This window comes from Gouania willdenowi, chromosome 3, assembly GCF_900634775.1.
Source record: "Gouania willdenowi chromosome 3, fGouWil2.1, whole genome shotgun sequence".
Classification (NCBI taxonomy): domain Eukaryota; kingdom Metazoa; phylum Chordata; class Actinopteri; order Blenniiformes; family Gobiesocidae; genus Gouania; species Gouania willdenowi.
The window spans coordinates 10,645,303-10,669,308 of NC_041046.1; the positions used below are offsets into that span (position 1 = coordinate 10,645,303).

The 24,006-nt window shown below is 39.7% G+C and overlaps 2 protein-coding genes across 7 annotated transcripts in view; both read left to right on the forward strand.

Moving 5' to 3' along the window:
* LOC114454816 (homeobox-containing protein 1-like) overlaps positions 1-6,136 on the forward strand; it is a 37,059-nt gene extending 30,923 nt beyond the window's left edge. For 3 of the 4 annotated variants that reach the window (XM_028435597.1, XM_028435604.1, XM_028435613.1), the window contains exon 10: positions 36-6,136. In XM_028435597.1, the coding sequence (XP_028291398.1) occupies positions 36-368 (333 nt within the window). In that variant the 3' untranslated portion in view covers positions 369-6,136. The remainder of the gene's footprint in view (positions 1-35) is intronic. The other variant, XM_028435622.1, reaches the window with a different exon arrangement.
* Positions 6,137-9,683: 3,547 nt separating this feature from the next.
* Positions 9,684-24,006, forward strand: part of eprs1 (glutamyl-prolyl-tRNA synthetase 1) — a 42,665-nt gene continuing 28,342 nt past the window's right edge. For all 3 annotated transcript variants that reach the window (XM_028434369.1, XM_028434385.1, XM_028434377.1), the window contains exons 1-11: positions 9,684-9,839; positions 18,708-18,792; positions 18,857-18,956; positions 19,048-19,207; positions 19,826-19,962; positions 20,047-20,141; positions 20,400-20,526; positions 20,596-20,788; positions 20,875-21,046; positions 21,971-22,204; positions 22,287-22,371. In XM_028434369.1, the coding sequence (XP_028290170.1) occupies positions 9,797-9,839; positions 18,708-18,792; positions 18,857-18,956; positions 19,048-19,207; positions 19,826-19,962; positions 20,047-20,141; positions 20,400-20,526; positions 20,596-20,788; positions 20,875-21,046; positions 21,971-22,204; positions 22,287-22,371 (1,431 nt within the window). In that variant the 5' untranslated portion in view covers positions 9,684-9,796. The remainder of the gene's footprint in view (positions 9,840-18,707; positions 18,793-18,856; positions 18,957-19,047; positions 19,208-19,825; positions 19,963-20,046; positions 20,142-20,399; positions 20,527-20,595; positions 20,789-20,874; positions 21,047-21,970; positions 22,205-22,286; positions 22,372-24,006) is intronic.

A 24,006-nucleotide genomic window follows, 5' to 3' on the forward strand; every position in this document is an offset into this window, starting at 1 on the left:
CGTGCTAAGCTAACCCTCCTCTTTGTCTCCCTCAGGTTCCCACGCTTCTTCCCAGCTGGTTTTCTACCCTGAGTAGAGGAGGCATGTCTGGGCAGAGGAACGCGTCTCTGATTGGACGCGCCTTGATGTCAGGGATTGTCCCTCAGGCAGAAGGCGTCCGGATAACAGGTATGTCCTGGTCTCCACCCTCCCCCACCCTCCAGGACGAGCCTGCCATTCACAGCCTCCTGCCTGACACCCAGGACCCCGTCTGTTTGGAGAAGGCTGCAGAGAGTGAGAGCAGCCCCCCCCCCACAGTCAGGCAGGGAGAACAGCCTGGCTGCAGCGTGGGGGGCGACATCAAGACGGAAATGCTGGAGGATGACTGACGCCCACAGCCACGTCCCATCTGATGTCATTATATGCAAGCAGATTTTATAGGAATGTAACAAGTGGGGGACAAAAAGACCAAAAGTCACGTAAAGTCCAACCCTGAAATACCTCCCAACCCTACCTCCAACCACCAACCTGCTCTGCTACGCTCCCATAGGCATTAATAGTGTACTATAATAGTTAGAACAACATGATGCATCATTTCTTCCTAAAAACTGCCTATTTCAGAGTGACAACACTGTATAGGAGGCCGGGGTTTACCAGTTACTGTGACCACAACACAACCGGACAGCCTCAGAAGATAAACACACAGGTTTGTTTTTAGCTCACTGTTTTCAAAAAGAAGACAGACGTCACCATGTGGATGAAAATCCACTCTCAGACTGTTGATTTTTTTTTTTTTTTCCTGAAAAAATAAGCTAATGGAAGCAATGGAATGACAGTAAAAAAAAAAAAAGATAGTAAAAAAAATAACACTTTACAAGAGAGTTTCAATCCTATTTCACAATATTGATTTACTGCTCAATAGCTACATACTCTGAGTAAGTATGTATAGCTATTATCTTGTACCCGTACCTATGAAGTTCTGTTTTTAAAGGGTTTCTTATTGTGGGTTAAAAGATAACTAAATAATATTTGCCTTCAAAACAACATTTGAACTATCTGGGAGTAAAATTGGAGTTCTAAATCAATAATATATAATCTAAATGAATAAGGAAAACATTTTGTACTTATTAGAGGTTAAAATCAGGTGTGATTTTTACTGAAGATGAATATTTCAGGATTCAATGGATCCACTGTGCTTCCATTTGAAATAAAAGAGCTACAAAACTATCAAAGTTTAAAGAAAAAGAAAAAAGAAATCAGGACCTTCCTGTACCAGGGTTATCATGTATTCATCTAACCTCAGTGTGGAGTCATTGATCACTGTGAGATCAGTTTTTATACTGGTTAACAAAATGTCCCTGCAACACACACACACAATCACCCACTGTGGTCTAGAATCAGGATCCTCACTTGCTGTTGGAAAACTAGGAAGGAATAAAACAGGAATAGATCGTACCACTGGCTTTGATTCTGGAACTATCTTTTATTTTGAAAGATAAAGTATCTGTGTCAAACGCAAGTCCCGGGGGCCAAATCCGGCCCTTTAGAGCATCAAGTTCGGCCTGCTCAAGAAAGTAAAAATGACAGACAAAACACAAGACGTTTTGTAAATGTAAAAACCGATTAGGTTGTAGATAGCTCAGCTTTTTCAAATGCAAAAAAATAATTATAATCCACAATATTTGCAGAGCTCAGTTTTCTAGTCCTTATATCACAAAACAGCAGTCCTTTTTAATCTCAAATTGTTGAAAGAACTACATTTTTCAAATTACAAATTTCCCAAAATCAGGGAAATTGAAGTGAAGATCCTGCAGGAACTGCTATACTTTATCATTTATTTACTATTTATACGTGAAAGTGCCAACCGGGGCACATTATTGTTAAATTGGCTCTTTTTCTACTTAAAATCTGTGGCCCACTATGGGTCAATCTGCTCCGTATTTGGCCCCTCAGCTAAAATGAGTTTGACACCCCTGCACTAAAGGTTCCTTTGAATGCCCACCTGTGATGTGAGAAAACTACATTAACTAAATCAAACTTATCAATAATTGGGATTCATTTAACCTGGGACAATCTGATCTCTCAGTCCGAATTATTTTAACCTAAAAAAAAGAAATTGTGTTTTTATAATTCTCATTATTATGTGCACAGGACAAAGAAAAGGAAGCATTTTGTTGATAGTGCTTTAAATCCATGTCAGTCAGTTGGGAGAAAATCTGCCAATTCAATAAGCTCATTAGATGATACAGTGTAAAGTGAATACACACATGTACTAAAGGTGTGTATGTGTGTGCACACCCACCACCCTATAGTTAGCAAATGTACCCAAATCCATTTTATTACACAGTATGTATGTAGACATGGTGACTTCAAACATGAGACCCTATCAGTAGGAGTCTGTGTATGTTGGTGAGAGCGAGGCGAGTGAAATATTATCCAAAGTATTAAGTTTTAAAATGTGTGTAATTTTTAAGTGTATGCTTGTATTGAATGGAACTACATAGTAGAGATATGCTAATCAGAGACGCATCAAATGTGTCAGATTACTGCCAGTAAAAAGGCAGATTTATCTAATCTGCGTTTGTGCTCGGTATGCCTTGTGTTCTGAACACATACTGTTATGTTTGAGCTTCATTGACACTTTATTAGATCATACCGTGGTGCTAGGAGCCCCTGATGTATGTGCAGACTAGTGCATTATCACTTTGAGTGACAGGAGAAGCAAAGATGTGTTTTAGCTCCAAAGTAATTAATCAAGTAAAGTCAAGAGAATGAATGTCAGCACAGCCTTTGAAGAAGTCTGTCATTCCAGCAAGCTCATTTTACTATTTTTGTTTGTTTTTATCTCGACTTTTCAAGCTGATCCAGAATCAGTATATTGGTACGGATCTCCTCCAAAATTAAATGGAAACTTTCATGGCGTAAGATCTTCCGTTAGTTACATTTGTGTCAAAATCCATTAAGTACTTTGGATGTAATCCTGCTAACAAAGAAACAAATAACATCAGTGATAACATCCTACTATAATAATATAATTGTGATTGTGATTTATTTTCAAACACTGCAAGGAGGAGAAAGTTCTGCACATTTTCAGACCACTCCCTATAGTTTGTATTAGTGAAGTAAGGCGCTAACATCAGACCACACTGTGATCTTTCTGTTACTCATCAATGAATGATGGTCCAACAGAATCTTGGGTTTCATGTTGAAGTGCCTTATTTTTTGCAGCGTAGTAACACAGAAAGACTCTTCCAAAGGCTGTACATTGCTTTCATTCCAATACTCAAACAGCTTGTCAGATATGAGAAAATTGTCTTTTTAAACCCATTATTCACTGTAGTCCAACAACAGGCGCTTTACAGGTGAAGCTACGAGTTTAGATCTCAAAACTCAACACAAATACCTCACATCACACACACACACACACACACACACACACACACACACACACACACACACACACACACACACACACACACACACACACACACCCTGCTCCCATTCAATTATAAGCTACAGACAAAGGTTTCCTCCACAGCTGCTTCAATGTGAATCAAAAGTAAATACAGAGATTCAGGATAGACTAATGGAAAACTGTGACCAGATTGTCAATATGGTTGTTTTTTTTGTTTTATTTCTAAGGGAAATTCCACCAATAAATGTAGTATTGTAATGTGAAGGGAAATTCCAATCCAAAAGAAAAGAATCTATTCATAATTCATACATAAGCTCCTGCATTCGTCAGGGACCATAACATAGAAGACACGTGGGAGCTTTTTGTGCTGGAATGTCTCTGTGTGGCAGCAGAGCTGTCGGCATTGTGCTTTTCTTTTTATCTGCAAAAGCAGAAGCTGTTGTTTTTAATGTTTTGAGATCAAAAATCACTTTAAATGCCATGTTTGTTAAATAAATAAATGGAAAAAGAGAAATAAAACTACAAAATAAATGTGGAATTAGAAAACAAGGAAAATACAGAGAAATCTAAACAGGAAGATGAGCAGTGGTTGCTGTTGTTCCAGGTTCAAAACCAGCCCTTTTTTATTTGAGAAAATGAATCTATGTAATACATTTTACAAGCTCAAAAATGAAATATGTATATGCTATTGAAGATTAATTACTGAACGTGTGATAATCATAGTTAATTTTTAGTCCTTGTGTGGGTTTTTTTTTTTTAAATAGAAAATCAAGTTTTGGTGTTTGTGTGGGTTTGAAACTTTAAATAAAGTGTAAGTACACCTCCAAGAAATTTAAGAAATACCTTTGTTATGTGCGTTGTTCCTAGAGTATTTAAGACACGCCCAGTCACAGCAGCCCGCCCCCACAGTGCTGTACAATCAATGCTCACTGAGGACTGTGAGAGGAGGAAATCTAGTCCCTCCTCCCATATTTTATAAAAGGGGCGAGGCCAACAGTGACTATTAGTGACGTCACTGATCCAAAAAGATGTCACTGATCTGATTTCAGCAAATAGCAAAATTCAATTGCAATGGCCAGCGTTCCACCCATAGAGGGCCACATTTCAGTACTTTGACTAAAATATGAAGAGTGGGATAGGGTCAATAAACTACATTACTAATAATGCTAATCATATATGTATTCAGCAGAAAAAGTGGTTTGAGGGTCTACTTTACGACGGTATTTTAAGGCCACATTAAAATAAGATATCTGAGCACTACGAGATAAAGTCTTAATTTTATTAGATTAAAAACGGAATTTTTTGAGAATAGAGTCGTAATTTTAGAAGAATAAAGGTTTATCTTAAAAAACATATATATAGAGCTCAGAATTCTCTGTTGAAGTGAAGCCACTTCCTCCTCCACCAAAGAGGCTATTTGCCCCAAATCAGTCTGGTACTTTTGTCGGAACAAACGCAAACGTCTGCAAAGAGGCTTTAAAGTCCTTAAATTGATCACAATGTGGTGATGATGGGCCAAAAGGCTCAGTATTTCACCATGTGTGAAACGCATGAGTGATCCATTTGTCATAAAATTATGACTTTAATCTTGAAATATTACGACTTTAATCGTGGGATATTGTGACTTTAATTTTATAAAATTATGATTTTTGGAAGAGACGACTTCTTTCTCATACAATTACAACTTTATTCTCAAAATATTGTGACTTTAATCTTGTAGTGCCCAGATTTGGTTTTCTATTTCAATGTGACCCTAGTATGTTGTCGTAGTATGCACACCTTAAATCTTTTTGCCTATAATTTGTAATAATGTATTGAGATTTATTCCATGAGCTTGTGTCAAAATTTGCAATAATTTAAAAAATATATATTTTACGTTTGTGATCTGAAAATCTCTTTTATAATCAAATCAACTAATTTAATGGCAGCAACCACACTTGCTTTGGTTTCCTTTTCCCAGTTTCTACTGTGTTTTACCTTCATGTATTTCAATTTAAATAATGTATATATAGTTTGTTTTTTTTAACTCCCTTTTTTCTGCCAGAAAGTGTTTTCAGTCACCTGATAACTCCTCAAAGTTCTCCTAAGAACACAAATGTTAATTGTGTCATGACTACATCCATGTGCTTCATGTGGTTTTAGTGCAATTCAAGCATCTGCCTTTGACCCTCAGTTGCCTTGTTGTACGTGCTGTTGGTGTTTCATGCTGCCAAACTCAGCCGTTAGTTCGCTCTGCTTATACAGTTCACAGGGTCGTCATTGTGTGAACGGGAAGGCTCATCATACCTCACGACTGAAATGTTGCTTTTTTAAAGATTTAATTTGAAGACATGACTTGTATAATTCATGCAGTGTGAAAGTTCCAGTCTAAATGTTCCTATTTAATCTCCCAGGGACTGGAAATGCTACTAGAAATGAAATGAACAGCGTCTCTTCCAGCAGTTATTAAACTGTGGTGGTCATTTTCCTCCGACATTAATCTCTTCAGTATATCTCTGTATAATGAAATATATGAAACCTCAGCTCGATGTTTTGAACTCATTTTTTTTAATCCTCTGTTGTTTTTTTCAAGATTTAGTGCCTTTTTTTAGACAGTAGACTGTTCTGTAATCGCAATGTAGGAGAAACCTACACATGCCTTTTGTTACTTTTTCATCTGTTGGATAAACCTTATTTTTTATTTTTAAGGTGTGCTTTTATTAATATTATATTTACAAGGGAATAAAAACTGATCTGAGTCGAGAATATTGTCTGCTTTTTTTTTCCTCCACTGGATCTTGACATCAAACAGTCTGCAGAATATAAGAGGAATTAGCAGGGGTCATGCTTTTAGGAACTTGCATGTTCTTCCTGTCTGTGCAGTTTTTTTTTCTAGCATTCCTCCCAAATGATGATGATAATGTACAGTATGTAAGTGTAGGAGTGAAAGTTTATTAAAGAGTACAATTTTAAAATGTTAAAATAAATCTAAAGAATATATACATTATAAAGTACCAATGATTATACCATAAAACTCCACAGCGGTATGAATTACATATCCAGAATAAAAGCACCAGACTTGAAAAATTATGTAAAAACTGTTGATTTTAATTGGAGGACAACAGGTAGTAGACATTATTAGAATGGAGGAAAATTACTCTTTTTAAAATCAATAAATCTAGACCATGAATCTGAAAGTAATAATAGCCAACATAAATGAATGTATATATCTGGAACACTTCATTGAAGGGGAGATTTGCGACCCTGTGTAGGTGAACATTGTTGTGTGTGTGCTTTTGTCAGTCTGTATGTTTTCTGTTAAATACAGGAACAATGAATCCAGATTTCCATCCTGAGTTTTCTGGGACGAGCTTTGAAACATTTTGACCATATTGATAGTTTGCAGTTGAAGATTAATCAGTGGATCGATTTGCTAAATATTCATTGACAGGAAACTCCAGTCCTCGAGGGCGGATTCCTGAGCCTTTTAGATGTCTCCCTGCTCCAACACACCATGGTGGAAACCAATGCGTTGTCATCAAGCTCTGCAGAAGCATGATAACGAGCCATTCATTCGATTGAGGTGTGTTGGAGCAGGGACACATCTAAGGAATCTGGCCCTCGAGGACTGGATTTGTCCACCCCTGCTCTAGATTATCTAATGTTTTTGTTTTATCAGAAGCAGTATCCTTTTTGTCATTACACATACGCTTCCATATACACAACATGTTTGTAGTTAAAAGACTTAAAAATAAAATAAATATATATTATAATTGTATTTCTATTTATCATCTGACAAATGATAATGAGACAGGATTGTATCTAAGTGTGTATCTAGTCTGAAGCTAGGTCCACATGCTGGTATGAGCCTTGGCTCAAGACTCATAAAACTTTGGGAAAGTGTGACAGGAGAAGAGACAGAGACAACTCATGAAACACGAGGACAATTAAAAGGCAATAAAGGGGTTATGCAAAAGAAAATGAGTATAAAAACACTCAATGTGTTCATTTGTTTTAGTATGTGTACTGGTTATGAGATACTTTGAATGTTTTTACTGAATAACTTGGAATGTTTTTTACTATACAGTTGTGTGTGAAAGTCAGGGCATCCCTTTAAAAACAGCATATTTTATATATTTAAAAAGTTATATTCATATTTACTGTCTCTCTGGTATATGTGAAAAAAAGACAATATTGTCAGGAAACATTAATGCATAGTTACATTTTATTTTATAAATTGAACAAAATTACAAAAATGAAAAACATTATTTTGGCCTGTGCAAAAGTCGGGGCACCCTGAGAGTTTCAAAGTGTCAGATTCTTTTTACAAGCTCAGACCTCTACCAGCTCATTGGTCCTGAAGCATGTGTCAACAATTGTCATTAGGGAGTGCCAGTTGGTGCCAATTTGAGGGTTTCTTAAATACGGCGACTCCACAAACCTTGTACAAACACTCAGCAACCATGGGTTCCTCTAAGAAGCTGTGTAAGACAGAAAAAATGAAAGTAATTGATGTCCACAATGCCGGGGAGGGCTACAAGAAGATAGCAAAGCGTTTTCAGCTTGCAGTTTTCACAGTGCGAGGCATAATTAAGAGATGGCAGGTGAGGGGAACTGTGGAGGTCAAGAAGAGATCTGGAAGACCAAGGAAACTCTCGGAGAGAACAGCTCGTAGTCTGGTCAGAAAGGTAAACCAAAAGCCACATTTGACTTCAAAAGACCTCCAGGAAGATTTAGCAGACTCAGGAGTGGTGGTGCACCCTTCCACTGTGCGCCGATACTTGCACAAACAAGACCTTCATGGAAGAGTCTGTAGAAAAAAAACCTTATCTACGACCTCATCATAAAATACAACGTCAAAAATATGCAACAGAACATCTACAGAAGCCTGATGACTTTTGGAAACAAGTGCTGTGGACTGATGAAGTTAAAATAGAACTCTTTGGCCACAATAAGCAAAGGTATGTTTGGAGAAAAAAAGGAGCAGCATTTCATGAAAAGAACACCTTGCCAACTGTTAAATATGGGGGTGGATCCATCATGCTTTGGGGTTGTGTTGTATTTATAAAATAAAATGTAACTATGCATTAATGTTTCCTGACAATATTGTCTTTTTTTCACATATACCAGAGAGACAGTAAATATGAATATAACTTTTTAAATATATAAAATATGCTGTTTTTAAAGGGGTGCCCTGACTTTCACACACAACTGTATTTGAATTACTTGGAATTATTTGATATGCTTATTATGTATTTATATTCATAAAGTAACATTGAATAAGCCCTCAATATGAGTTGATATTGATAGTTTAACATCATGGTTAAATCAGTATACGTGGACTCTTCAATGCTCAGAGAATGAGCTGCATGCAGGAAAAAGTTCACCACAGTTTGAAGCAGAACTAACTTAATACAAGTGTTTATGGGGTGATTTTGGGGGGTCTTTCACCCCCATCTGCACAGTGGAAGACCTTAAATCTTATAAAAGTTTGGAGGCCTATAACCAGATGGTGGGTGAGACCATGAGGGAGATGCAGTATCAAGTCATCAATGACAGATGTGTTGTGAAGGCCAAAGTGCGTAATGCAATAATGGTAAAAGGTCAGCCCTTTAACCTGGAATATGAGAAATACAGCACATTTTAACAACTGTGATACTACTGTAGCAGGCTATTAAATGTGATTATATTACTTCAATAATGCCACATGCAGTTGCAGCTTGATATGAATTATATTATTATGACCACACTAGAAAATTGTTGCTCTCAACAATTCAGTTATCTGACAAGAAATGGTCAAACAAATTTGAATGTTTTTCAGATTTTTGCCTCGTAGGTCCTGGTTTAGCTTTGTTAGCAAGTTTTTCATGGACTGACCGATTGGTACAGCAATTGACAATAATTCACCAATTCCTCTCGAAATTTGGGAGTTGCTTGTGTGCGTGTGCTTTGTTTACCTGCTGAGTATCTCCAGGATTTGGGAATTCTAGTTTCTCTCATATTGGAGAGGAGAAACCCAGTGTTTGTTGTTTACTCTGCAATAAAACACTGTTGAGAGGCACAAGCTTTGATGGAAAAAGTGTGGTGGTGTAAAGCTTTTGACCGGTAGTGTATATATATCGGTTTTTATTATACACATCAGTATCTAGCTTTTTATTCAACGCAGTCATTGATCAAACTATTTTATTTAAAAATTACAAAGCTTGAAAAAATAGGAATAAGGTAGGTTAATCAGTGTTGAATACTGTGTGCACTTCTCCTTCTGTCCGCCTGGGGGAGTGCTGGTTTTCTGACTCGTTTAAACGGGCGGAAGTGATGTCACTCTGCGGCGTGCAGAACGGTGTTCTTTGAAGTGAAAAACAAGCTTCTTTGGTCTCTTTCTTCAGTTCTTCTTCAGAACTTGTGTCCAGAGGATTGAACATCATGGCTTTAAATCTCATCATCAACACCAGCAACCCGCCTCTAGGTGAGCTACTGTGAATGAATGTCATTACTTTGCTAGAGGAGCATTAAACCTCGTGACGTATATCCTTTAAAACTGTCCATCTATACTTACCACAGAGGAAATGTAATTAAAAACAAGTACATACTGTAGCTTACTATTCTAGACAACAAAGGTTGCAACTTATCCCACATTTTAAAGCAAATCGTTCAAGCAAGTTGACGGATACTGGTGTAATGGCAAATATGGTCACATGTAGAATATATCCGCGAGTGTTCGAAGAAGGAAAGTCGAAGCAGCATTAAAGACGTATAGCATCGGTTTTTAAAGATATGGATTTTATTTCTCGTTGAATAGGATTATTAACAGTCTACGTCTTAAACACGGTAACTTCATACATACAAGAAGGAACATGTGCTTAAGCTAAGCTAAGGCTAATTCTGCCTGTAGTCGTGGCAGTCACAAAACTATAATTATTATTAATTTTGAAGTAACAGTATAAAGTAACAGAATGTACTATTTTGATGACAATAGCAGAGTTTATCATTACTTTAATTAGCTTCGTGTATGAACTAAAGCGCATTTGTGATGGTGTGTTTTCCATACTTCACGTTGGTAGGATCGTGTGCGGTGTTTATTTTGGTGTTTAGCCTTAAAAGCTGTGCAGCTAATATGACAGCTAGCTTTGACAGGTGATGAACAGTGACCCCTGGCGCCTAAAAGGTGAATTACAGGCTGATGCAAACATCCTGCAACGTGGCTCTGTCTGTCTGCTCTTTCTTATTGGTTGCACTGTTTTATTATGTAGCCCCTGTTTCAACACAATAAAAACTAATAGTTTATGTTATTTGGAAACCAGAGGAAAAATATAGATATAAAAATAAATAGTCTGTTAACTAGGGATGAGCAGTATAGGGATGAGATATCCCTATAATTTCTGGTAACAATACAAACTACGATAAACAATATTTAAAAAGAAAACAATTCCCAACTTAAAGGGGGTATGCAACGAAGCTAGATAATTATATCCTGGATTTATCTCAGTTAGCGGGCTTCACCTAACCAAACATTGTCCGTCAGACAGAAGCTGTCCTACGAATCTGAATCACAACAAGCTAAGTGAAGTGTGTTGATTTCAGTTTGGTTACAGGCACGCTCTAGTGATGGAGGTGGATATTACACTGTCAGACCAATCACAATCACGGAGAAACTGAGCAACTTCCGTCATAATTGAGGAATATTTCTTTAAAAATATGAAGAATTAAAATGCATAAATCAGACCAAAATCAACAGTGTTGCTGCAGTAAAAGCAGAAAGTTATTCAACACACCCACTCATAAAGAGGACCCTGTGCTTCTGCTGAGTGGAAGGAAACATTCTTTAATTTCCAAAAATGCATTTCCCTTGTGGTATAACTTTTTTTTTATTTAATTTTTCCAAATGTTTTAGTACATACAACAGACAAGAAGCCAATAAAACAAAACAAGAAAAAGAAAGAGAAAAAAAACACACACACACACAAGGGCTAACAGTCAAGATGACAGAACTCTGCATCGCTAATACTTTATGTCCCAACAAGCATTAAAAAGAAAAAAGGTAGGCGGCACACATGTCTCACTGTCCAGAAATGTTATCAGCTCAGGCAAGATAGTCCAAGAAAGGTTGCCAGAAAAATTTATCAGGACAGCCCATCATGCCATATCAGATCCTCTCCATGTGCAGTACATTGATGAGGTCGGCAAGCCAGGTTTTAAACTGAGGTACAGTGTCCAATTTCCAAAGGGACTGTGATTTTGTAGAGATGAGGAATACCCAAACAATGCTATCTCTGGGTCAGGTTTGAAAACACAATCATACACTCTAGAAAACCACTTGAATATCTCACACCAAAAATGATATAGCTGTGGACATGCCCAAAAAAGGTGTGCCAATGAGCCCTCAGCAGACTTACAATGATCACATAAAGGAGAAGTAGAAGAAAAAACCTATTAAGTTTAGATTTAGAATAATGAAGTCTATGTAGTACTTTAACATAAATTAACTGATGCCTGGTATTAACTGAGCATGATCGGAGTCTGCTAAAGTTTTCCTCCCAAACGTCATCTGTAATACTTATTCCCAGATCCTCCTCCCAGGCCCCCTCAAATCAAAAGTGGTAAAATTCACTTGTTTAGAGAACACCTTTACAAAGCCTGAAATACATTTTTTTTGAAGCAGGCGGGCGCAGCAGAAGACTGTAAATCTTTTTTTCCTCAGGAAGAGTCTGAAAATTAGGCATAGATTGGCGGATGTAGTTTCTTTTTTGTTAATATCGGAAAAAGTGAGAAGAGGGAAGAGAGAATTTGTCCCGGAGCTGAGTAAATGAGGCAAATTGTTCACCAATATACAAACCCTTCAACGTGACTAAACCCTTTAGTCTCCAAGTCTCAAATGTAATATCTGACAGGGACGGAAGAAATGCATGGTTACGAGACACCAGGGCATGCACAGAGGTGTTTGGCAGTTTGCTGCTCTTCCTCATTTGCTCCCATATTTTCAGGCAATTCAGGACTATATGATTATTCACTTTTAGTATTGCAGGAGGGCTAGGTGATGAGAAAAGAAAAGCTGGAAGAGAACTGTTTTCAACACTAAACTTTTCAATGGCAACCCATGCAGGGGTTGTCCTTGAAAACCCCTGCATGGGTTAGTGTGTTAAGACTTCTTTTTTATAACCTTCCTGCCAGTAAGCAAGGGCCCTGAGTAGGGCTGGGCGATATGGCCTTTTATAAATACCGCGATATTTTTAGGCCATGTCACGATACACGATATATATCTCGATATTTTGCATTACCCTTGAATTAACACTTTGATGCACAAAATCACACCAGTATGATGATTCTATATGTCTACATTAAAACATTCTTGATCATACTGCATTAATATATGCCAATTTTAAACTTTCATGCAAAAAAGGGGATATCACAACTAAGTCAAAGTTGACATAACTGTATTTATTAAACAGTGAGTGGCTCAAACATAAAATTGTCAACAGAAAGTGCACGTTCTGTGCAAAATTGTCACAGAGACATTTCAAAACAAGACATTAGTGCAGGATGCAACTCACATGGCATTTCAAAACACAAAATTAAAGTGCACTTTTTGTACATAATGCCACTACAATATTTTAAAACAAATAGTGCCCTTTTGTGCATGTTGTCATTAAGATGACTGTAGTGGCAACACACAAAAATGAAATTTTACCACTTCCTTGCAGGACATGAAGTTTTCTGACTCGTCTGTTCCAAACATAATCCAATAAAAAATGAAGAAAAAAGAGGCAAGCGTAGGATGAATCAATCTGACTCTTTAATCCACAAAAAATAGAAAAACTAAAATAAAAGTTCCAAAATCAAAGTGTCCTTATATTTAAAGCTCAGTCTCAAAGTCCCAAAAATAATAAATCCTTACGTAAAGACCACACTGACGTCCAACCGCGACAATGACGTTTGCGATGACGTCATTGACGGTGATGACGACGATGACGTCACTGGCGCTGACAATGCTGACCACTTTGACTGTTTAGGTTGACGGTTTTTACGGTCAGAAACACTGTTGCTCCTCGTCCTGCTTCACTAAACTGCTGTCCTTTGACCGCATGGACTTCACCAGCCTGTGTTTTCCTTCACTTTTCGACACTAACCCACACTTTACGGTAGAAATCCAGGTTTACAGCAGCAAGTCAAAACCAATGGAGCACAGAAACTCTGGTCATTTAAAAACGTCAACATAAATCAATATTTAAACAATATTACCTTTAAAACTATTTCAAAATTACCTACTCCAAACATATTAATATTTAAACATAAAAAATACTGACATAATAATGATATGGCTCTAATGACATTTCAAAAAAAAAAAAAAAAAAAGTCCGCGAGTTTAACGGTATGGTCATTTTCAACACCGCACAGACTACAAGCTGCGATATATCGAGTATATTCGATATATCGCCCAGCCCTAGCCCTGAGATTGGGGGCCCAGTAATAGTGGAGGAAACATGGTAGTCCTAGCCCACCCCTCACTCTTGACTTCTGTACATGAATTTTGGAAATTCTATGTGCTTTGTAGTTCCAAATAAAAGGCATAATTATTAAATCTAATGATTTGAAAAATGATTTTGTTAAAAAATTTAGGGAGATTTTGAAAAAGATAGAAACCTCGGAAGAGAGACCATTTTGATAGCGTTTATGCGGCCCACCATAGAAAGAGGAAGGGTATGCCATTTTTTGACATTGATTTTTAATTTCTCTACCGCTTCAAGAAAATTATTTACATATTAATTTAGGATCTCCTGGAAGGAGTACTCCAAGATACTTTAATTTATCCGTAACTTTAAATGGAAGATTATGTAAAAACTCAGGGTCAAGTTCTGCACCAATGGCCATGAATTCAGACTTTTGCCAATTAATCGTGTATCCTGACACCTTGCAAAAAGGTCAAGTAAAACAGGGATGGACTGTTCAGGCTGTGAGAGCAAAATTACGTCGTCCGCGTATAAAGAAAGGTGATGATCTACAGTATATTCCCCAGGTCAATGGCTCTAAGAAGAGTGTGGTGTCTAATACTGATGGCAAGAGGTTCAATTGCAATTGCAAACAACAAGGGGCTGAGTGGACAGCCCTGCCGTGTACCACGGTGCAACAGAATGGGGGCCGACTTTTCTTGATTAGTTAAAATGGAAGAAGAGGTCTGGACATATAACAATTGAATCCAAGAGATAAACCGAGTGCCAAACCCAAACTCCTCCAAAGCTCTCAACATGTATCCCCACTCCAATTGGTCAAATGCCTTTTCCGCATCTAAGCAAAGGGCGGCCATTTTACTGCCTCTCATGTTTATGATATATTATGTTCATTAGCCTTCTTACATTAAAAAATGAGAACCTATTTGGGACAAAGCCAGTTTGATCAGCATGAATAATGGAGGTTTTATGTTTATTTACCCTGTTTGCCAGTATTTTTGTAAAAACCTTCATGTCGTAGTTTAAAAAAGCGATAGGTCAAAAAGATGAAGGCTCAGTCTCATCCCTGCCCTCCTTTGGTATCGGTGAAATATTGGCCTCATACAAAGGGCGAGGAAATTTACAAATTTCAAATGAGTGTGTAAACATTCTCTAAAGGAGGGGAGCCAACTTTTCAGAGTACTTTTTATATAGTTCAATGCTGAAGCCGTCCGGTCCTGCAGTCTTTCCATTAGGAAAAGATTTTATGGCATCCAAAATTTCCTGATTTGAGATGTTTTAATTTAAGGCATCTTGCGCAGTCTGGCTTAACTTAGGAAGAACTAGACCTCCAAACCAGTCAGAAAGATTCCCATTTGCTTTTGACATATAGAGTTGCTTGTAATACTCCTTAAAACAATCATCAATGCCTTTTGGGTTCCCCTGATTTTGACCTGATTTTATGAATAGTTCTGCTGGCCTGTTAGCCTCTTAGCTGCCTAGATAGAAGTTTATGGGGCTTATCCCTGAGCTCAAAATGTCTTTGTCTTAATTTAAGCAGCTGGTCCCGCACCTGATCAGACAATAGAGTATTATATTCATATTTCAGTTTCAGAATATTTTGTAGAGTAGGGGGACCGGGGGATGATCGATAAGCAGTTTCCAACTGCAGAAGTACATTTTCTATCTCTGCAAGACGCTTCCTCTTCTCCCTCCTCATAGAGGTCTCAAAAGAGATAATATGACCTCTGCTGACGACCTTAAAAGTTTCCCATAGGGTGGAGTCATTAACCTCAGAATTGTCATTAGTTTCCAGAAACTCAGAGATTTTTGCAGACATAAACTTGTCAAATAATGCCTCCAGAAGGAGTGAGGGATGAAATTACCAGTTATAATGTTGTCTCTTATGGTTAAGGTCAAGGACCAAGGATGTTGGAGAATGATCAGAAATTTAAATATTATCAGTTGAAGAGATCACATTAGAAATCAAACGAGAGTCCAATATAAAATAATCTATCCTAGAATATGATTTGTCTTGGTGAAAAGAAGGAATAATCTCTATTTGTGGGATACTGCAGTCTCCAAAGATCTATCAGATTCTTAGAAGACATTAAATTATTTAACAGTGTGGAGGATGCAGATAATTGGGTTGTATTGGCTGACCTGTCCAAAAAATTATCTAGCACACAATTGAAGTCTCTACCAATATGTGAGTCAGGGGAGTTAGGTAGTTTATTAAATATCTTAATGAAAAAGGCTGGATCATCAAAATTTGGAACGTAAACATTCAAAAGCGTAACGTGAAATGAATAAATATAGCCTGTTACCAAACTATATCTACCGTTTGGGTCATATGTCTAAAAGGGATAGTTTTACGAATCAAAATAGCAACTCCCTGGGCCTTACTGGAAAATTTGGTTAACCCAGGAACACCTTAGTAATTTTTCTTTGGCAGGTCTTATATGCATTTCCTGTAGAAAAATAATATCAGCAGACAGTGACTTTAAATGAGAGAAGACCGTAGCGCGTTTGAGTACATGACCCATTCCCCTAACATTCCAACTGGTAAAGGTGATACCACCACCTAGAGGGGGTGAACTAGGATGCATTTCTAATTAAAGTAGGTAAACATACGCTCCTTGAAAAACAAACACAATAATAATGAAAACAAAACCAAACCTGAAGAACATTGCCCCCCTCCCCCACCCCACTTTCGAAACAAAGTGAGAACAATAATCCTAAATAATCATACAGGGGTTGCCGGACCATATGAAGTCTTGAGCTACAGGTAGGCTCAACACTAAACTCTTGTGGCTCTCATTCTAGCAATGCAAAAGAGAAAAAAGTTCCAATGGTCATAAAAACGTCCTCGTTGGAATAATTGCACAGTAAAAGTCACATACCACGATGTGTGCCGGTTCGTATCTGGTCAATGTAAAGTTCCTGCAAAGTCCTCCGCCTCCCGTGGTGAGGAAAACACCTTCTCAGTTTTACCATGGGTAACCCGCAGCCGTGCTAGATAAATGAAGCCAGTCTGCACACCGGCATCCCGGAGCTTTTTACGGGCCAGCCGCTCCTTCATCACCTCCGCTGGATAATCTGGAAAAATGTGTATCGTCTTGCCGTTGTGACTCAGAGGAAACTGTTGACGGGCCAGCTGCAGTATCCTCTCCCTTGTCTGGAAATGATGAATCCGGGCAATCATTATGCACGGCCGCGCGTCATTGGCAGAGGGGTGCCCTCCAATGGTAAATGGTAAAAATGGACTTGATTTATATAGCGCTTTATCACCACACTGAAGCAGTCTCAAAGCGCTTTACATAACAGCTCATTCACCCAATCACTCTCACATTCACACACCAGTGGGACAGGATTGCCATGCAAGGCGCTAGTCGACCACTGGGAGCAACTTAGGGTTCAGTGTCTTGCCCAAGGACACTTCGACACATAGTCAGGTACTGGGATCGAACCCCCAACCTCTCGATCCTCGCGAGGGGCTCCCTCCAAGTTCTTTCCACGGTTAGCCTTGGGTCTCATCATGCTCACTGACTCAAAGATAGATAATGATGCAAAGAATCGACAAATTGTTGTAAAATATGGCAAAATGACCGAATAAATTATCTCGTGGTGAGCAGCCCAGGTAAAACACGTCTACTCCATACGATACTCACTAGCGCCCCTTCGATGACCCCTTGTGGTATAACTTATAATAACACTGTCACTGTGCTGGTAATGGAGAAACAAAGTAGTTCATATTGATTGAAACAGTTGGACGCTGCCTGTTCCCCCTCGAGATAAATGAACTGACAGGCAGCTGTTGTATGATTAACCAGTTCAACTAGTTTAAGATCAAGCACTCAACATGTTAAATGTTTTGCTTTTGTTTCTTAAATACATCAGTACTTCAGTCCATTCAAGGTATCAAAATAAAGTACCATTTTAAAATAGAATTTAGGCCATCTTTTATCAACCGTTTGTATGTTCAGATCTGAGCGTAAGACATGCGCTCGACCAAATTCACGCAAGCTTTATTTGTCAATTCCGACGTGAGCGTAAGCAAAAAATTTGAGCTATATTCATGCTTTTCTGGAGTTTTTGTGAAATTTATAAAATAAATGTTTTTATGTATTAAAATAAAAAACAGCACTTTCCAGAGAAATGGAATGTGAACAGAACAAAAATAGTTAGAATACCTGTGGTTTTATCAAAGAAACCCTGGATTTCTACCTGGCTCTGCCCACCCGAACACTGCTTCTTAAGGAACACTTTAATGTACCTTGATACTGTTCTCTGGCACACATTTAACATTACACACCACAGACGCGCTCAGATCATTACTAATGTTGTGCCGCTTTACGTTTCATTGTTTTTTTTTTTTTTTTTTTTGCAGTTTATTCTTTAACATTGTGGATGCAGAGCATTAAGTGAAAGACACTGAGGTTGATAAATGACGCAATGTCAAGCTGCCTTCAGTGTCGTTATAGCCACTGCATATTAAACGGTTGACACATCACTGGTGCGATGAAGCGACCAAAAAGCGTAACTGATCACGTGCGATTTAAAAGACTATAATCGCTGAAGTGTCGTTCTTAGTGAATGCACATTTAGAACAGGCTCATATTCCACAAACACCTTGCTTATTTCACCCATCGAGGTGAATGAATCACTCTCTGGTTGTCATGGCAGCTTGCGTAATCTCTGCTCCATTGATGAGGCTTTTTATTGTGCGCGTGCACGTAAGTAACCCAAGGTTTACATACTCAGGGTTGATTGACCCACTTCATACCAGCTGTAATGGAGTCAGATACCCAGCGTTTCCCATCGCGGTGTATGTTGACCCAGTGTTTAACTAGACTCAGAGGTTGTTGCTGCGAGTTGTTTGAAAACCTTGTACTTTGTGTTGTTTCCTGCAGAAGCTTTACTGGCTGCAGAGCACGTGAAGAGCAGTGTGCACGTGTCTGTGGAGGAAGGCAAAGACACCCGTCTCCACATCTCTGAGTAGGTCATGCAAATATTAACATGTTTTTAGGTGTTTCATTAAGCATCTGTTGTTTTTTTTAAGGTCTGTCCAGTTCAATGATCCTAATTCCATCTGTCGTTACCTGGCCCGAGTGGCTCCTGCTCTGGGCCTTTATGGTGCCACCTTGATGGAGCAGACTGAGGTAAATGCTTATTATGGTTCCTTATAGCTTTTTTGCACAACTGCTCAGGATAACTGGGCTAACCTGTGAATACCTTTGACATCATGCTTAGGTGGATCACTGGCTGGAGTTCAGTGCCCAGCGTCTGCAGAGCGATCAGCCCAGTATGACTGCAGCACTGGGTGAACTGGAAAAAGCCCTGTCCCTGAGGACCTTCCTGGTCGGACACGGCCTCACATTGGCCGACCTGTGTGTCTGGGCAGCCCTGAAAGGTTGGTAGCGTCCATTAAATCATGGAGTTTTGATTTGTACACAGGGTTCTCATCAGGAATTTTGTTTTATTTTTATCTTTTTTATCTTTATTTCTCATGCCCGGTATAGGTCCTCCTTTAATAAATACTCGCATGAAGAGACAAGGAATAACATTTTATTCAAACGACTGATTCAAAGACATGCTTTTTAAATTTAAATGAAGCATTATGTGGGACCCGCAGTGTTATTGGGACTGTTATGGACTGTCTCTTTAAGCCTGAACCAGTTTCAACCCAACAGTATTCACATCCGTGCGCACGCGTGCATGTAGAATGATCTGAGTTATAAACATGACAAGCAGCTTCGTGTGGTGCTACACGCTATGTCTGGTTAAAGCTCACATTGTATATTGGATGGTGATTATGGATTACCAAGTGGAGAATGCACACAGGCAGCATTGGGGGGATTTTTTGTAGCTGCAGGGGTCCACAAGCGAAGACGGGAGCATTTGAGCAAATCTTCTGTATTAAATGGTCGGTGCGGCTGAAGTATGTGTTTCTCAGCTATGCAGATTAAAAAGAGTTGGTACATGTGTTGTGGGTTTATGGATCAAAGCAATGCTCTTTGTTTCTCTGAAGGTCACGGTGACTGGACTGGTCAGAGCAAGTCCTTCCCCCACATCAGTCGCTGGTTTTCTTTCCTGAGCTCACAGGTTCCCTTTGCTGTTGTGGGCAGCAAGTACACCTGCAAGAAAACGGCTCCCAGCCAATCCAGAGTAAGTCTGACTTTACTCAACCAATAGCAAGCTTTAACAAACGTACGTAAACAAAGTTTAAGAAATCGTTTTTGTGCCCAACAGTCGGATGAGAAAAAGCAAGATGTGGGGAAGTTTGTGGATCTACCAGGTGCAGAGATGGGGAAGGTAGTGGTTCGATTTCCTCCCGAGGCCAGTGGGTAAGGCTTGATATGAAGCTAAGGATCAGCTCAATCAATTTTAATTCATTTTTTTTTTTACTTTTCTTTTTTTTCTTAAAGCAAAGTTTCTCTAGATTTATTTTACCTGCATCATTTTCTAGTTATTATTGCAAACTAAAAAATACAGAATTATGCTACAGAAATGTATTTCAAACTACAGAAATAAACAAGATGTGAAAATATAATAATAAAACCTAATAATGGGGTTAAGTGTGAGTCCAACCTGTTTGTGTTCAGGTACCTCCACATTGGCCATGCCAAGGCTGCCCTGCTCAACCAGCACTACCAGGTCACCTTCAAAGGAAAGCTCATCATGCGCTTTGATGATACCAACCCTGAGAAGGAGAAAGAAGACTTTGAGAAGGTGTGAATGTTATTAAAAAGCATGGTGGAATCATGACCCGTATGGACATTTTTATTTTCTTTTTCACAGGTGATTCTGGAGGATGTTTCCATGCTTCAGATCCATCCGGACCAGTTCACTTACACCAGCGATCATTTTCCTGTCATCATGAAATTTGCGGAGCAGCTGCTTTCTGAGGGGAAAGCCTACATCGACGACACTCCGCCCGAGCAGATGAAGCTGGAGAGAGAGCAGCGTGCTGAATCTAGATGCAGAAACAATAGTAAGGCTGCACTAACTCTATTAGTCAGTGAATACTGACGTAAACACAATGTGTGAGATCTCTCTTCCTCTCTGTCTGTGCTGCAGCTGTAGAGCAGAATATGAAGATGTGGGCAGAGATGAAAGCAGGAACACCTGATGGTCAGAGGTACTGCATGAGAGCTAAGATCGACATGAACTCCAACAACGGCTGCCTTAGAGACCCCACCCTCTATCGCTGCAAGAACACCCCCCACCCACGCACAGGAAGCACTTACAGGTAGTGATACGAGTCTATACACCTTCTTGTTCATAAGGACTCGAGTGGATCACATGTGAACAACAGAGGTTAACATTGATGTGCTTCAGTACCAGTACATGACCTGAGAGGATTTAAAAGACTGATCATCCCACTTCTGCTTTTTTATGATCTTTACACCTCCGCTAAAGTTAAGAGGTGCAAAATCACCAGAAGGTGGTGTGGTAGAACCAGCCAAATATCAACATTATGCTGCAAAACTTGTTTTGGATTCTGTATCCACAATACTTGCCAGATCATCTCCAAAGTTAATCTCATTCTTCCTTTTGACATTGTCTATCAGCTCACAATTTCATTTAAATCTGTTCAGAACTTTTTGAGCTATGCTGCTAACAAACATCCACAATAATAAACGGAGGTGAAAACATTTCCTCCTTGGTGGAGGTAATTAGAAAAAATATAAGTATTTCTTTACAGTAATGTACTTTATTAAAAAAATCAACATAACCGTGAAGCATAAAAGTACATCTGGGTTGAAGCTCACTGTAAAGTGTTTTTTTGTTTTTTAACACAGGGCTTTTGTTACGTGTTCTTTTAAAATTATATAGAATAAATTACCTGTTTTTTCAGCCACTACTTGTTGCAAAAAACATTTAGCAAATATATCGAGTCATTGTCAATCTTCATACAAAACTACGGTACACCAGTTAAGTCAACTATTCATCAGCGTGCGTGGCTATGTTGTACATTTCCTGAAAAACCTTGTCTGAATGGAATTAACTTGGCATAAGTTTCCGCGCCGTTTGGAGTGCAAAAAAAAAGCGATTAACCGCGTTAATTTGTTTTGGTGCATTATTTTTCCTGTAATTTTTAAATCACAATTAATGCATTAAAGTCCCAGCCCTATAAAGATGTATTGATTGTTTCTTATCCTTTCCCTTGCAGTGTTTACCCGACATACGACTTTGCCTGTCCCATTGTGGACAGCCTGGAGGGCGTCACGCATGCTCTCAGGACCACAGAGTACCACGACCGCGACGAGCAGTTCTACTGGATCATCAACGCCCTGCGCCTCAGGAAGCCCTACATCTGGGAGTACGCCCGACTCAACCTCAACAACACAGTGCTGTCCAAGAGGAAGCTCACCTGGTTTGTTGACCAGGGATACGTTGATGGATGGTACGTTTGTGTTCATGTCATGTGCAGCGTCGTACCTTCTTTCTGCCTCTCTCTAAACTACTGCCGCCATGTGTTTGTGCAGGGATGACCCTCGTTTCCCCACAGTCAGAGGAGTGCTCAGAAGAGGAATGACTGTCGAGGGTCTGAAACAGTTCATAGCCGCTCAGGTATGTCCGTTAGCCCATTGTGGTTGGATTAGACATGGACTCAAGGTCCACACACAGCTGTCGCCTCGAGCCAAATGCTGTCTTCGACGTCCTTCGATGCTCCAGCACGCTTTGCTCCGCACCCCTGCTAGCACCTGCTAGCTGCCCCGAGGTAGCTTCGGGCTAATCTACCTGTTTTTCCTGCCTGTGTCAATGCGGAAATGGAGGAAAAAGGCTCCTCTCACTAGGCTGACCTCCATCAATGTGGGATAAAATCTCCCAGCCTGACCTAGCTGCCATCCCTCCTAACCTCATCGTGTCAGGAGAGGAGGAGGAAGATGACACGTTCATCACTCCGGCCCAGGCTGCGCAGCCTGCGGTCTCCTCGGCCTGCCCCCTCGTCTCAACGTAGTTTGTTCGACCGGCTCGGGTAATCTTCGGCCTTGGCTGCAGCTTCTATAGGAGGAATGAGGGACTTATATACATTAATGTATATGAATGACCACCGGCAGTAGACTATAGTAAAAGACTAGTTAGGTATTTTTTCGCATTTCAAAAGAATCATACATAAACATACATTTCTCAGAAACTCCAGATATCCGCTTTAAGCACACCCAAGCTAAAACAAAGAGAAGGGAACGGCCTGATCACCCTCGTCTCCTCCTGTGAAGCTGCTGGATATTTCGTCCCCCAGCTACACCTGTTCGGCTTCATGCGTGCACTCCGAACCCCTCCTCTCCCACTGCCACGGCATGGTCCATTGGCGGCCAGGAGGGACAGACGTATTCTAGGAAAGTTTGGCTGTTGCCCCCTTCCTTTCTCTCATGTTCTCAAGCACTCGCATAACACACATGTATTCGGGGAATTGATGTGGTCAATGGTTGGAGGCCCGTTTCAGATGGGCACAAGGAGTGCGCAAGGTTTTGCTCCCTGCACAGCAGGGATGCTCCCTCAGCGTTGACGCACAGTTGATTGCGCGTTTCTTTACACATTCTACCGGTTGGCTCTGATACCCCCCACCCTGTCCAGGGTGAGGGAGCACGGCCACACACTGATCTTGGTGGCTCCTTATTGGCCGGCCATGCTTTGGCTGGTGGAGATTTATCAGTCGCTGTGCAGGGACCTGCTATCGCAGGTGAGGGGCACAATTTTCCACCCACACCCAGAGTGCCTGGTGCTGTGAGCTTGGCCCCTGAGTGGCTCAATCTGTCAGCCGTGGCACTCTCACAGAGAGTGATTTCCACCATACAGAGTGCTCGAGCCTCCTCCACTAGATCCCTTTATGATTGTGGGTGGAGGATATTTGAGGGATGGTGTCCCTAGAGGAGTCACATCCCCTTTCAGTGCCCGGTGGTGGTGATTCTGTCATTCCTGCAGGACCAGATTGACAAAAACAAAGCCAATGTAAACCTTTTATTTACTGAAAGAGAAAAAAAACTGTTGTGACTGGAGAAAATCTGCGATTGCATGGTACGACTGTTCCAACTCTGCGTTTTTGTAGTAGTCAATGAAGCAGAGAAGAAGTTGGCGAGTAAGCACAGACTGTTAAAGGACTACCACCCAAATGGACTTCTATCCTATGATCTAAAAAAAAAAGCAGGCTGAATGCTACTATATTGATGATGTAAAGTTTGGTTTTGCATGTCCTGTTTTTGT